At 38.8% G+C, this 13,469-nt stretch overlaps 1 protein-coding gene across 4 annotated transcripts in view; it reads right to left on the bottom strand.

Moving 5' to 3' along the window:
• Nucleotides 1–795: 795 nt before the first annotated feature.
• LOC139948834 (E3 ubiquitin-protein ligase HECW2-like) overlaps nt 796–13,469 on the bottom strand; it is a 92,760-nt gene continuing 80,086 nt past the window's right edge. For 3 of the 4 annotated variants that reach the window (XM_071947174.1, XM_071947173.1, XM_071947175.1), the window contains exons 12-26: nt 12,701–12,819; nt 12,061–12,246; nt 11,340–11,513; nt 10,789–10,900; nt 9,648–9,744; nt 7,900–7,983; nt 7,155–7,279; nt 6,270–6,390; nt 5,652–5,765; nt 4,993–5,145; nt 3,956–4,184; nt 3,308–3,454; nt 2,647–2,761; nt 1,837–2,035; nt 796–1,340 (exon numbers count right to left, since the gene is read on the bottom strand). In XM_071947174.1, coding sequence (XP_071803275.1) covers nt 1,229–1,340; nt 1,837–2,035; nt 2,647–2,761; nt 3,308–3,454; nt 3,956–4,184; nt 4,993–5,145; nt 5,652–5,765; nt 6,270–6,390; nt 7,155–7,279; nt 7,900–7,983; nt 9,648–9,744; nt 10,789–10,900; nt 11,340–11,513; nt 12,061–12,246; nt 12,701–12,819 — 2,087 coding nt within the window. In that variant the 3' untranslated portion in view covers nt 796–1,228. The remainder of the gene's footprint in view (nt 1,341–1,836; nt 2,036–2,646; nt 2,762–3,307; nt 3,455–3,955; nt 4,185–4,992; nt 5,146–5,651; nt 5,766–6,269; nt 6,391–7,154; nt 7,280–7,899; nt 7,984–9,647; nt 9,745–10,788; nt 10,901–11,339; nt 11,514–12,060; nt 12,247–12,700; nt 12,820–13,469) is intronic. The other variant, XM_071947176.1, reaches the window with a different exon arrangement.

The following is a 13,469-nucleotide window of genomic DNA, read 5'->3' as shown; positions in this document are numbered from 1 at the left end:
GACAGACATATCCACCAATCAGAATGCATGATTTGAAAAGGGAATGGTCACGTGACATGCACAATGCAATTTGATTGGCCTAGCATAAGAGGAGGGTTAAAAATGTGTCTGAGTGAGTGGAAACTTCAACTCAACTTAAGACATGATAAATTATGTAACATCGCCTTTTTCAATTGTCGCAAAGAATTATCAAGTGGGAAGGAATTCAACAATGAATTGCGCAATTTTCCCCCGTCCCCCTCTTCCCTGATCGCCTTAAAATGCTTGGTTACTCCTTAAAGTTTATTGACAGATGATACTGTGTAAATTTAATACTTTCAACATAGGTTTTTTTAAATTTCTTGTACACACGTCTATGCGAATCAAATTAACATGAAAGACTGGTGCCTTTTGAACTGTGTTATCGTCAACAGGAATTTCCATAGGTACTCTTGGCACCAGACAAAAGTTGGCACTTAAAGGAACACGTTGCCTTGGATCGGTCGAGTTGGTCTTTGAAAAGCGTTCTGTAACCGTTTGTTATAAAATCGGTATGGTTAGAAAGATGTTGTAAAAGTAGAATACAATGATCTACACAAATATGCCTCGAAATTGCGTGGTTTTTGTTTTACCTCGTCGACAAACACAGTCCGCCATTTATGGGAGTCAAAAATTTGACTCCCATAAATGGCCGACCGTGTTAGTTCGCGACGTAAAATGAAAACCGTGCAATTTTGAGTGATACTTGTGTGGATCATTATATTCTACTTTTAAAACATCTTTCTAACCATATGCATTTCATAACAAACGGTTTCAAACGCTTTTCATAGACCAACTCGTCCTATCCAAGGCAACGTGTTCCTTTAACAACAGTGGAAAAACGGGGTCCAGTTTCATAAAGCCATTGAGCAGAAGTTTGTACTTTCTCCTACTAACCAAAAACGAGCAGGGAACCAGTCAAAACCTATACACATTACATGGTATTTTACCTGGTAAACTGTTTCCGCTGGGTAAGATTTTTATGTGCTAAGCAATATATTGTTCTGATCATTTGTTGGGTCAAATTTCATAGAGCTGCTTAAGCAGATAATGCTTAACATTTTCTGCTAAGCATTTTTTGTGGTGCTAAGCTACTTTGGAAGCGCAGCTCTGTGAAATTGGGCCCAGTTTTATGAAACTGTACCCTGTATCTTCAACATGTATTCTGAGGGGATTTGTTCAAAATGTGGCATTTTGGGGCGTGCAGCATCTAGTCAATTCCAAAGGTACTTGTTTCTTCTACGGCAATCACAAGCTTTTCCAGTAGCATTGCATAGGACGAGTAGGATGGAAGATCAAGACGATTGAAACATGTATGAGCCCTACAAGAAAAGAGGAAAGTCACAGAAACCTTATTACAATAATGCACAACACGCCAAAACTACATTTAAAAAATGTGATTTGTTGTTCAACTCCTTGTTTAAACCAGGCAGGAAAATGCCTGTCAGTCAGTAGCCACTATTTTGTAGGAATGAAACCTTTATTCTTCCTTTAATAGCATACAAATATTGACTGCTTCGAGTGCTCTAGTTAAAACTAGATCCCCAGAGCATTCTACTTTCCCGAAGCGCAGTAAAAGAAGTCAGCATTCGTTTTATAACACCCCAACAGACCCCTTTTCTTTTCAATAAGTTTACTGGGTTCTTTTACGTGCATGGCTTTACGTCCCATTCAAAGGATGCAGCAATAATGGTGTCAAGTGTCAAGTGTCTCGGCCCCAAATTCAAACCCACACTCTGCTGAACAGAAACACCAGAGCTTGGGTCCGGTGAACTAGATCGCTCGGCCACGACACAGCACTTTGGTGTGGACACTCACCGTGGTAAACTGGTTACTTTGCCCCATTTCTCGATACAGAATTTACGTGGACCGTTGCTTCCCCTCAGTGCTGCGAAGCCCTCATAAGGAATACTTGATGTGCCGGTCACAAACTGCAGAAGACGAAGTCGTCTCTCATTGTCGAAGCACTCTACAGCCGTCCAGAACCAGTTGATGACGTGGTGTTTATCTTGGTACCCTATTGGGGGTAGTTAATAATAATAAAAGTAATATTAAAAATGTACCGAGAACTGACCAGCGGCCGATTTCACAAAACGCTAGGATTAGTCCTATCTAGAGTTAGGATGAGTAACCCGTCCTAACTCAGGATGGGTTTAAATGCGGATATGGAACTGAACTCGTATTAAGTCCTAAGGTTTATCCTAAGTTAGGAAGAGTTTGGTGAAATCGACGGCTCGGAACTTTGTAAGATTTGGTGGTTGGAGCACTTGGCACCCTTCCGAAAGCACTCAGGAAACATCTAGATGAAATTATTATTATTATTATTACTTATTCGGCCAAGATACAAGACAATAATATAGATCTGTTACAAAAGGCAATGTTTTTGGGAACAACAAGGATCTTGAGAATGACCCTTGAGATCTAAGGCTACGGGACATAGCCCGACTCAAGGAGTTCCCGGCAAAAAGGAAAGAGGTTTTCTTTGTTTTAAATACTAAGAGAAGAAAGACAAGACACTCCTAACCACTTGAATTTTGTGCTTAGAAGAAAAAAACAGACACAAAAACACACCGACTGCTTCCGTTAAAAAAAAGAAATGACTGTAGATGAAGAAACATGGTACCTTACCTCCTCTATATTCAGTATTTTTCCGCCAGTCATGGATGTCAATCTCAGCCGTACCAGCGATGACCAGCTCCAGTTCCCGAGCATCAAACACAGAGATTAACCTTGTATCTACGACCTGTATGACATGTCAGTCAAATAAGAATGATGAATTGTAGTTCTTGTTTTGGCAATTTGCCAATTTTTTGGGACCAAGCCCGAATCCAATCATTCCATCCCTTACCACCCATTCAAGCCCGGACCCAACCATCCAATCTCGAATCCACCCATCCAAACTGAACCCACCCATCTAAGCCCGAACCCACCAATTCAACCCAGACCATCCCATTTCCACCATCACTCCTCTTTCACATTCCCAAATAACTTCACATCTTACTCTTAGATATCACCCCTATGTGACCCCTCCGAGACGCCCATTTCTTGCTGAATAGAACCCTCTTACAAGACTATCTGTCTGTTCCATCACTCCTCTTTCACATTCCCAAATAATTTCACATCTTACTCTTAGATACCGCCCTTCTATGACCCCTCGAAGACCACCATTTCTTACCTCATAGAACCCTCTTACAAGACTCTCTGTCTGTTCCATCACTCCTCTTTCACATTCCCATCTTACTCTTAGATACCGCCCCTCTATGACCCCTCAAAGACCACAATTTCTTACCTCATAGAACCCTCTTACAAGACTCTCAGTCTGTTCCATCACTCCTCGTTCAATTCTCCACTTGACCATCCTCTCGATGTACTCCTTTTTGTTCTTCTCAGTCACCTGAATGTTCTTGCCATTTGGTTTCAGTTCTTTCTCAACCAACTGCAGACAAATCATAAACACCATGTCTTACATGAATGTTTCCTCATTAAATAAAACAACTTTTTTAAAGGCAGGGTATACTTTTAGTAATTGTAAAAGACAAGTTTTCTCACTTGGTAAGCCTAAACATAGGGGTAAACCAACAAATCAGTGAAAATTTGGGCTCAAACGGTCGTTGAAGTTGGAAGAAAACAACACCTGTTGCTGCAAAGAACTTTTTGCTTTCAGATGCCCCAGATTTCAAGTGTAATAGATGCTAAATTTGCATCGGGGATAAAGAATATTTATTTCGTGTTTTACCCATAAATCGCTTTCAAGTGCTCCTTTCTAAGTATGCTTTTATGGTCATGAATTAATGTCAGAATAATATGTCAACATTATTGTCAAAATCCAATAAAACAGTGAACTAACAATAAACCTTGAGTGTACAGCAGCAACAAGCTCTTACGCAAAGTAACGTTTTAAATTATATAAATAATAAACATATTTATAAACCAATACCTGGCCGAACGTTTCCTCATCTACAGTGAACGTCAAATCCAAAACATCCGTGATGTCGTTCTCTTTAGTCCAGAGTAAGCTCTGATAGAACTCACTGTCTAGAGATTCAAGATCAGACAAGTGACTTGAGGAGCGGAGGAGAGCTTTGTAGAAGGGTCTCGTGAAGAAGGCATCTAGAAGGAAGTGATGGATGATGGCAAGACCGATGACACGACCACAGAAACGGAACCTGAACAGGGTAAGAAAACAAGAAACTCCCAGGTAAAATCCATCCATCATCAGGCATTTGTAGAGCCATCATTCTTGTCTCCTATAGACCGTATTGAATAACCCCATTGTTGCTATGAAAGTCGCCATCTTGTAGGGCAAACCGTATGCGCGTCCAAACACGTACATAAAAAAAAACACGCAGCATTGCCGGTTTGATTTCTACGGCACAAGCACGCGCACACACACGCAAACGTTTGCAGACACCATCTCGTAGGGCAGATATTGAACAGTGACGTCATATTCAATACGGTCTATTCCAAGAAGGACAAATTTAAGAAATAAGAGTTTACAGAACTTCATGTGGAAATGACAAGTCCAATGGACTAAATGTAGGCACAGTCTTAAACTTTTGAAGCTCTGTAAGGAGTTAAGTGTATGGAGTTGATTACATTCCATAGCCTTGGTGTGTATGAAACAAAACTTCTATCACCTGATGAAGAATGGGGTCTAGGAATGATCAACAGTAGTTTGTTTGATGATCTCAGATTGAACAAAGGATGGTATAGGTAAACAACATGTCTCTTATACACTGGGGCTAGACAATGAAGTGCTTGCTTTTTAAGTCAACGGTAGGATTTTGTAATCAATTCTTTATTTGATTTGTAAAATTCCCCCAAAAGGTCTGCATAAAACACTCTGATACACAACAACCGTCTTCTTCAGCAGTTGTACAGACTGCTTTTATCAAGCTGTTAAGCAGCATAATTGTTTAAGTGCTTACTTTCTCTTCTAATAATTTAATAAAATAATGAATTCTTAGCTCTTACCAATCTAGGTAGTTATCGACGAATGCTGACATGGGGCTGATCTGAACGGTGTAAGTGTCCATGGCCGAATACTCAAACAACCCATAGTAAGGATTGAAGAGTTCCCTTGATAAGAGGAAGAAGAATTCACGAGATGGTCCTCCATAATCAAGACTGTCCACAAACAAGAAAATTAGAACGATTAAAGGCACTATTGGTGATTACTCAAAATAATTCTTATCATCACAAGTACTTGGTACTGAGCAGTGGAGAGCTGTTGATAGTATAAAACATTGTGAGAAATGGCTCCCTCTGAAGTAACGTAGTTTTTGAGAACGAAGTAATTTTCCACAAATTAGATTTCAAGACCTCAAAATTAGATTTTTAGGTCACAACAAGCATCTGAAAGCACACAACTAGGTGTGACAAGGGTGTTTTTTTCTTCCATTATTATCTCGCAACTTTGACGACCAATTGAGCTCAAATTTTCATACTTTTGTTATTTTGTGCATCTATTGAGATACACCAAAGAAAAATACTTGTCTTGGACAATTACCAAAAGTGTCCACTGTCTTTAAGGGAGACCGCTGGGTAGGACTCGTTTCTCTTGAGCAGAGTTTTGAAATAAAATATCTAATGTAAACTTGAATCAGAAAAATAAAAAGCTAAGATGTACTTACCCTTCCTCTCCGGGGAAGCTGATGAATAATTTACATTTCTGGATGTCTTTTCGGCTGATGGCCATGATCTTCCCAAACGCATCTTCAAGAAGGTGATCGCGTCTTATGGTCAACCTGAAGAAAGTAAGAAACAAAAGAAGCATTCCTTATGTTTGCAGTGACACCATGTCAAACACATCTTTTAATAATAATATTTTGGGGTTTGAGCAAAGAAATATTTACTTGAGTGGGACTTGAACCTTCGACCTCGGACTACAAACTGAGCTATCCGTCCATATATTGGTGATCTCTTAGTCAATATCTTTGTTCGGTGGTGCCGATACTTGACAAAAACAAATCTATATAACCAGTTCTTATAAAACACATTTTACAACAATGCATCAATGCACTTTACATTAGTGCCCTGGTCATTGGGCGAATAACATTCCTTTAATCTTTCTCAGCTCCCTGGCGAGTATATAGCACCCCTGTGAGACATAATTACAGTAAAGAACACAAATGTCTTGTCTGGGATTCGAACCCACACCCCAATGACTACCAGAACTTGAATTTGATGCTCTAAACAACTCGGCCATGTCACCTCATATTATAATTATATTATAATTCAAAAGTTCATACTTTAACTTTGTAGGTCCTTGACCGTAGCCCTTCGCCTCCATCTTCCTGTAGAAACCACGGAGCTTCGCGTCAAAATCTCGGCGGTACGGTGCAGGTGCCCTGGCATTAGCTCTACCAACTACTGTTCAAATAAAAGGGGACGAAAAAAACGAAAATACCTTCAAGACAAAAATTGATCCAAAACCATAGGTATCAAAGTCAATAATAGTAAGGTCATCCTTCTAACATTGAAATCTATATACTGGGCAGAATTTCTTGGAGCTGTTCAGCAATTTTTGTATCTACTGAGCAAGTTTTGTTTGTGCTAAGCAGTTTTTGTGCCCAACAACTCATCGTTGCTGGAAGTTGCCTGGTCGAAAGTTTCGTCGAAAAATTTAGTCGCCTTCACGAGTGATTTTCAGATTTCAGAAATGATTTAGAAGATGAACAAACGAGACTGTAAATCTATATATAAACAAATCCTACACCTAACCCTCCTACTGTTTAAAGCCATTATACACTTTCGGAACAGAAAAAAAAAAAAAAAAGTTCACAGATTTACAAATAACATACAGGGTTTACAGAAGGTAATGGTAAAACTTCTCTTGAAATATTATTCCATGAAATGCTTTACTTTTTGAGAAAACATTGAAACAATTATCAATTCTCGACATCGAGAACTACGGATTTATAGTAAACACATGGCATGACACGGCGAAACGTGCAAAAACAAGAGTGAGTTTTCCCGTTATTTTCTCCCGACTCTGATGACCGATTGAGCCTAAATTTTAACAGGTTTGTTACTTTATATATAAGTTGTGATACACGAAGTGTGGGCCTTTGCACAATACTGTTTACCAAAAGTATTACAAACTTTCACAATATAGAGCACAATGTTGTATTTACCTGGTGAGGAATGAGGGGAAGGCTGAGGGGTGTTGTGTGGCGAGATATTAGCCAGTGAAGATCTTAGCTGGGAGGAAGCCTGGGCCATGGTGGGTGTGTAGCTCATCACATCATCTTCAAACAAACTACAAGAAGATATTAAGAGGAGTTAAAATCTTGCATGGTGGAGAATCGTGTAAGGTTTCCGCCAAATATGTAGCGCACTAAGCTAATCAATCACAAGAACCAACTCTGCCCTCACAGGTACCCATTTACCCCTGGGTGGAGAGATTCTTATAGTTAAGTGTCTTGCTCAAGGACACACGTGTCACGACCGGGATTCGAACCCACACTCTGCTGAACAGAAACACCAGAGCTTGAGTTAGGTCCTCTTTAACGCTCGGCCACGACACCCCCACTAGTGGTTCTTAAAAGAACTGGTAATGTTACAACTCTTTTTAAAGGTTTTTACACTACATGTACAAACCTTACGATTGACCCCTTGCACGCACGTCACACGCAGCGACTGTGTCACGCTCTCACCATTTTGGTGGTCAATAGGTATACGTGTAAATGCGGCAATGCTTAAAATGCGCACTTCGCTGAATAACGCACAGTGACATTGACCACCAAAATGGCGCATCAAAGATTATTCTGATGATGAATTGGGTCAATACAAAAAGGAGCTAAGGCTACAATAAAATTGTAAATAATCAACCAGAAAATATGTCAAACAATACAATGACTGAAGGAGTTTCAACGATACCTTAACAGCATGATTAGTTCCACGTCGTTGCTTAATCTTTGCAGAGCAGAGATGCCTTCTTGTCTGATCAGATGGATTTTATCCCTAAAAATAAATAAATTAACCAATTTAATTAAAGGGTTTGCATACTTTTTGTAACACAAAACTTAACGTCCACAGATTTACATTAAACTTACACCGTTTGAAGATAATGATAGTAGAAAGCATACCTTAAAATAATAGTTGCTGAGGTGCTGTTTGAGAAATTAGTAAAACAATCTTATGAAAATACGTTTTTACATGCTAAAATAATTGTTGTCTCATGATCACTGAGACGAGACATGATCACTGAGACTAAGATATAAATGCAAGAAAATAATTATTGGCCTTACGTCTCAACCCCAGCAGAGTCTTTCTAGAAGGCTAAATGTTTCAAGAAAGAGTCTGCTAACTGATTGACAATCTGGAGCTAAAATGTTTTTGGTCTAAAGGGTCTATGTACTTTTGTAGGACAAAAAACACATTGTCTACAGATTTACATTAAACTTACACCGTTGGAAGATAATGATTGTAGAAAGGTTCCCTGAAAATATTAGTTGCTGAGGTGCTGTACTTTTTGAGAAATGAGTAAACAATGTCATGAAAATAATTTTCGTCTCAGTGATCATGAGACGGAAATTATTTTAGCATGTAAAAACGTATTTTCATGACATTGTTTTACTCATTTCTCAAAAACTACAGCACCTCAGCAACTAATATTTTAAGGTACGCTTTCTACTATCATTATCTTCAAATGGTGTAAGTTTAATGTAAATCTGTGGACATTGTGTTTTGTGTAACAAAAAGTACCCAAATCCTTTAAAGGGTTACTTTTTGTTACACAAAACACTTAATGTTTAATGTTAATGTAGGCTTAATGTAGGCTTAATGTAGGCTTAATATTTCAAGAAAGAGTCTGCTAACTGATTGACAATCTGGAGCTAAAATGTTTTTGGTCTAAAGAGTCTATGTACTTTTTGTAGGACAAAAAACACAATGTCCACAGATTTACATTAAACTTACACCATTTGAAGATAATGATAGTAGAAAGCGTACCTTAAAATATTAGTTGCTGAGGTGCTGTAGTTTTTGAGAAATGAGTAAAACAATGTCATGAAAATAATTTTCGTCTCAGTGATCATGAGACGGAAATTATTTTAGCATGTAAAAACGTATTTTCATGACATTGTTTTACTCATTTCTCAAAAACTACAGCACCTCAGCAACTAATATTTTAAGGTACGCTTTCTACTATCACTATCTTCAAATGGTGTAAGTTTAATGTAAATCTGTGGACATTGTGTTTTGTGTAACAAAAAGTACCCAAATCCTTTAAAGGGTTTGGGTATGGTACTTTTTGCGGGACACAAAACACAATGTCCACAGATTTACATTACAAAAATGAGTAAAACAATGTCACAAGAATAACGAGACGGAAATTATTTTAGCATGTACAACGTTTTCACTAGTTTTGGTATTTAAATACCAATACTGGTAAATACGTTGTAAATGCTAAAATAATTTTTGTGACATTTTTTTTACTCATTTCTCAAAAACTACAGCACCTCAGCAAGTCATATTTTAAGGGAAACTTTCTACCACCATTATCTTCAAACTGTGTAAGTTCAATGTTAATCTGTGGACATTGTGTTTTGTGCATTTGAGATTGACACGTCTGTACCAAAACCAGTCTTGGAGGGAACATCAGTTACAACGTTTTTTGTTCGCACCTGAGTTTGGTGTTTGTGCTGAGGTCCTCCTGCCTTTCCTTCAAGATGTCGATGATGTTGGGTTGTCTCAAGAACGCAACTACCTTCTCATTGTATGCTATAAGAAAGACCAGAAGATGATGAAAGATGAGGGAGGATTTTTCTATATGTGTGTTAAACAAAGATGAGAGTCACTGCTGACAAAAAAAAAGTCTGGAACTTTGATCCAGATCTTAGTAGGTACATCGAATGATTTGTGGGGTTGAACAAAGAGTTGACCAGAGTGGGATGCGAAGAAATGACCTCCGGAATAATGTCCCGGCGCTCTACCAACTGAGCTATCTAGCCCTATATTGGCGGTCTCCCTATGGATTAGCCTGAACATCTGACGTCACACTTCGAGGCTCGTGAATTATAACACCAGAGACCTGCATCAAAAACTGGCTTGTGGTTTAACCTTTGACCTCATTAATTTCACATAGAGATCAGAGTCAAATTTTATTGCAGCAGAACAGCAGTGACTGTCTGGGCATCTATGTCACTCCACGTTTATCATACTATTGTATCCAATGGAATCACTGGATCTAGCGGCAGGGACCTGTCTTTTTCCTTGCGGATAAAGACAGGGCCAGTCTCCCTATGGATATACATTGAAATGATAGAATTTCCACCTTTTTATAACCACAGAAATGATAGATTCCAATGAGCTTTTGAAAATAATACGGCGTCTTGATTACCAAGATAGTCTGAATTCAGATAAAAGTCTGAACTATCTTATCCCTGAGAGAATGAAAATTGTGGCGTGTCATGGTAGAAACGTGTTCCCCAAAATAAATTAGGTTGGCTCAGCGTTTTTTCTTCTTTGCCTTTTACCTCTATTGGACCATGGTTTGACTATCCACCTAGGATCGAAAAAGGGAATAAAAAAGTGGAACAAGGTCTTGAGGTGCGATAGAGGACCAAGCCAAAGGCGAGGTCCTTTATCAAAAGGTCCTTTATTGCATGGTTTTTATACAAAATTCAAGACTGAATCACCTCTCTTTTATTCCCATTCATAAATGCCTGGTTAACAGAATGAATCTATGATCTACATGTATACAACCAGGGGATACGAGTGTCGAAAGGAAAGTTTGAAATCACGCCAAAGAGGGAAAGTTCCTACCAAGTGGAACTGCGTCATCTTTGCCTTTGGCTGGGTCAGGTCTCAGAGTCTCCTTGGGTCTGGGTTGAATAGGTGGACCTGATTTGTTCTTGCCGTGTCCCGCTGTCGCCCCCTGGAATTAAAATCACAAGTCATTACTTTAAATCACACAACCTAATAGCGACGCATCAGTGAAATGTATCTTGATTTTGCAAAAAAAACGCTGCATCTTGATTTTGCATAATGCTGTATCCTGATTTTTCAAAAATGTTGTATCTTGATTAAACAAAAAAATGTATCTTGATTTTGCAAAAACAAAAATTGCATTTCACATGAAAGTTCTTTGTGCAAAATTGTTGTAACTTGACTGGACTTGTTTTGAAGAGAGATAACAAGTTTTGACAATTTCTAAAACCCTAGCAAAGACATTTCCTGCAAAAAGCAGCTCTTTGCAATCTGACCTAGACTTTAAGAAATCATAAAACTTACCAAACTTGTCTGTGTCTGGGAGGCTATTATTCATATCTCTTTTATTTATGAGGGAAAAAAAAAAAAAAAAAAAAAAAACTTACGGCACCAAAGTCATTTTCATGGACGCCATCCAGTAAGCCCTCTCCTTCACTGCGGCTACGCATCCGCCCCCTCGTAGGGACTTGCAACAGACTCACTGTGGGGTCAGTCACCTCTACTGGAAGACGTGGGTCAATGAACGTGGTGCTGTGGGAGGTGTGGTCAACGAAGAATACCTGAAAAGATGCACAAAAAATACAATAATATTAATAAGACATTGTTATAGACGATGTGACCTATGTTTACATTCAAACCGCCCTCTGTTGACAAACACTGTGTACGTCATGTTTCGCAGGGCAAAAATACGCATAGTCATGGTAAGATTGCATACACTTTCTAGCTGGCTGCCAAAACACAAAGGTTTTGCCCGGTGGTATGCGCGAATCGTGTTATGGTTTTCAAGTGACGTCAGAGGTCACATCGTCTATACTGTAGAGCCCATTTCAGATCGGAAAACCTCTCAATGCGCTGTACAAACAATACATAATAACAAAATTCAAAAACAATTTGTTTTAAAAACTACATTCTTTATTCAGATATGAGAATTATGACTTGAACACAGCCACACGCCCCAACCCCTTAAAAAAAAAATAACAACATCCATGCAACACCTGGGTGTTGGGTTTGGGTAGTGGTTTTTTTTCCTTTCCTTCTACCTTTAGGACCCCACTTCGAATCCCACCGGGGACACTATGAAAAGGTTCAATTAACCTTCGACCTCACCTTTGCAGATTTGTCTTGTTTGGACTCCCATCCCCCTGGCAACTCGGCTTGGTGATCAACATAGAGATTGAGTAATGCCACCAAGTCACGATTGTGCTGGTAGTCCGAGAATTTACCAGGGTCCCTACGGATTCGATTGACCATGTGTTTGACAGAGGAGTTACGCTGGAACATCTGTTTGGCTTCCTGCAATCAAAAAGATTAGAAGAGGTCAGATTGGGGTCATGGCAGGTCATATAAGAGGTCAAGTTTCAGTCCTGGTGAAAAGTTGAGAAGTAGGCCCAAGTTTCATGAAGGTGTTAAGCAGAAAATTGTGCTAAGCAAAATGTTTTGGCTAAGCAAGAAATAATCAAGGTACCAATTGCTGATTTTTCACCAAAAAAATGTATCATGCCGATTTGTGATGCCTTGGTACATCCCAAAGTCAATAGTTTTTCTTCAGTGATAATATTCGCTCGTAATAATGGGTCGTACATGTACGATTGATGAAACTTTTGGAGTACATAAAAAAGATTGTACATGTGCGATAATGGTACTTTTGAAATATATAAAGCTATTTTGGGGCGATCTATTTAATAGATTGTACATGTGCGACCTTCGCACTGATAGAATTAACCAATGATACACTGGAAGTACTTACTGCGTTGGAATGGAGGATGGTGAAGAAATCCGGTCTGGTGATGAACTTGACTGCCGGTGCTTCTAGGAATGAATGGCGCCCTCGTGGGGTCTGAATCTCAGCAATACTGTCTGTTGACGCTGATAACATGAAATACAAAATAATTACATTTAATTGAGGGGGGGCTTTGGATAAATTTCTGCTAAGCAAACTTTGTTGAGGTAGTTACAGGATATACATAATCACATGGCATTAAGGCTGGTTATCTATTTCTAAAAGCATTGTTAGCAGTTCTCTGAAAGTGGCCTTAGTAGGAAATTTTCAACCAGTAGACCATTCTGTCGCAGCATCACAGTCCGAGTTTTTGCCAACCAAGGTTGGAAAACTGAGGAAAGCCACAAGTGCAAACAAAAAAAAGCAGATAGCAAAGGTTGGTAACAATGTTACATAAACATTCAAAATTAGTGTTGAATTTGTTAGAAAACAAAGCAATCAATCAGGGGGTGTGTTTTCTTTTAATTAAAAGTTGCAAAAAAATGTTGATTTTGGACACAACATCTGTTATAACTATTGAATGTTTTATTAACACGGTTTGTTCATCAAAAATAGAAAGGTCTAAAAATACAGGTGCAAGTGAACCTTATTGGTCTTATTCCCTGACTACAACTGTAACAGTGGTACAAGTTTTACAAATACAAGCAAAGGATACCATACTAATTTTCTTACATTGGAACCAGTACGCCTTTGTCAAGTCTAGTACCTGAACTTCACATATAATGTTCTTAATGTC

This window comes from Asterias amurensis, chromosome 16 (genome assembly GCF_032118995.1).
Source record: "Asterias amurensis chromosome 16, ASM3211899v1".
Taxonomy (NCBI): domain Eukaryota; kingdom Metazoa; phylum Echinodermata; class Asteroidea; order Forcipulatida; family Asteriidae; genus Asterias; species Asterias amurensis.
This window is presented reverse-complemented; position numbering and strand designations above follow the sequence as displayed.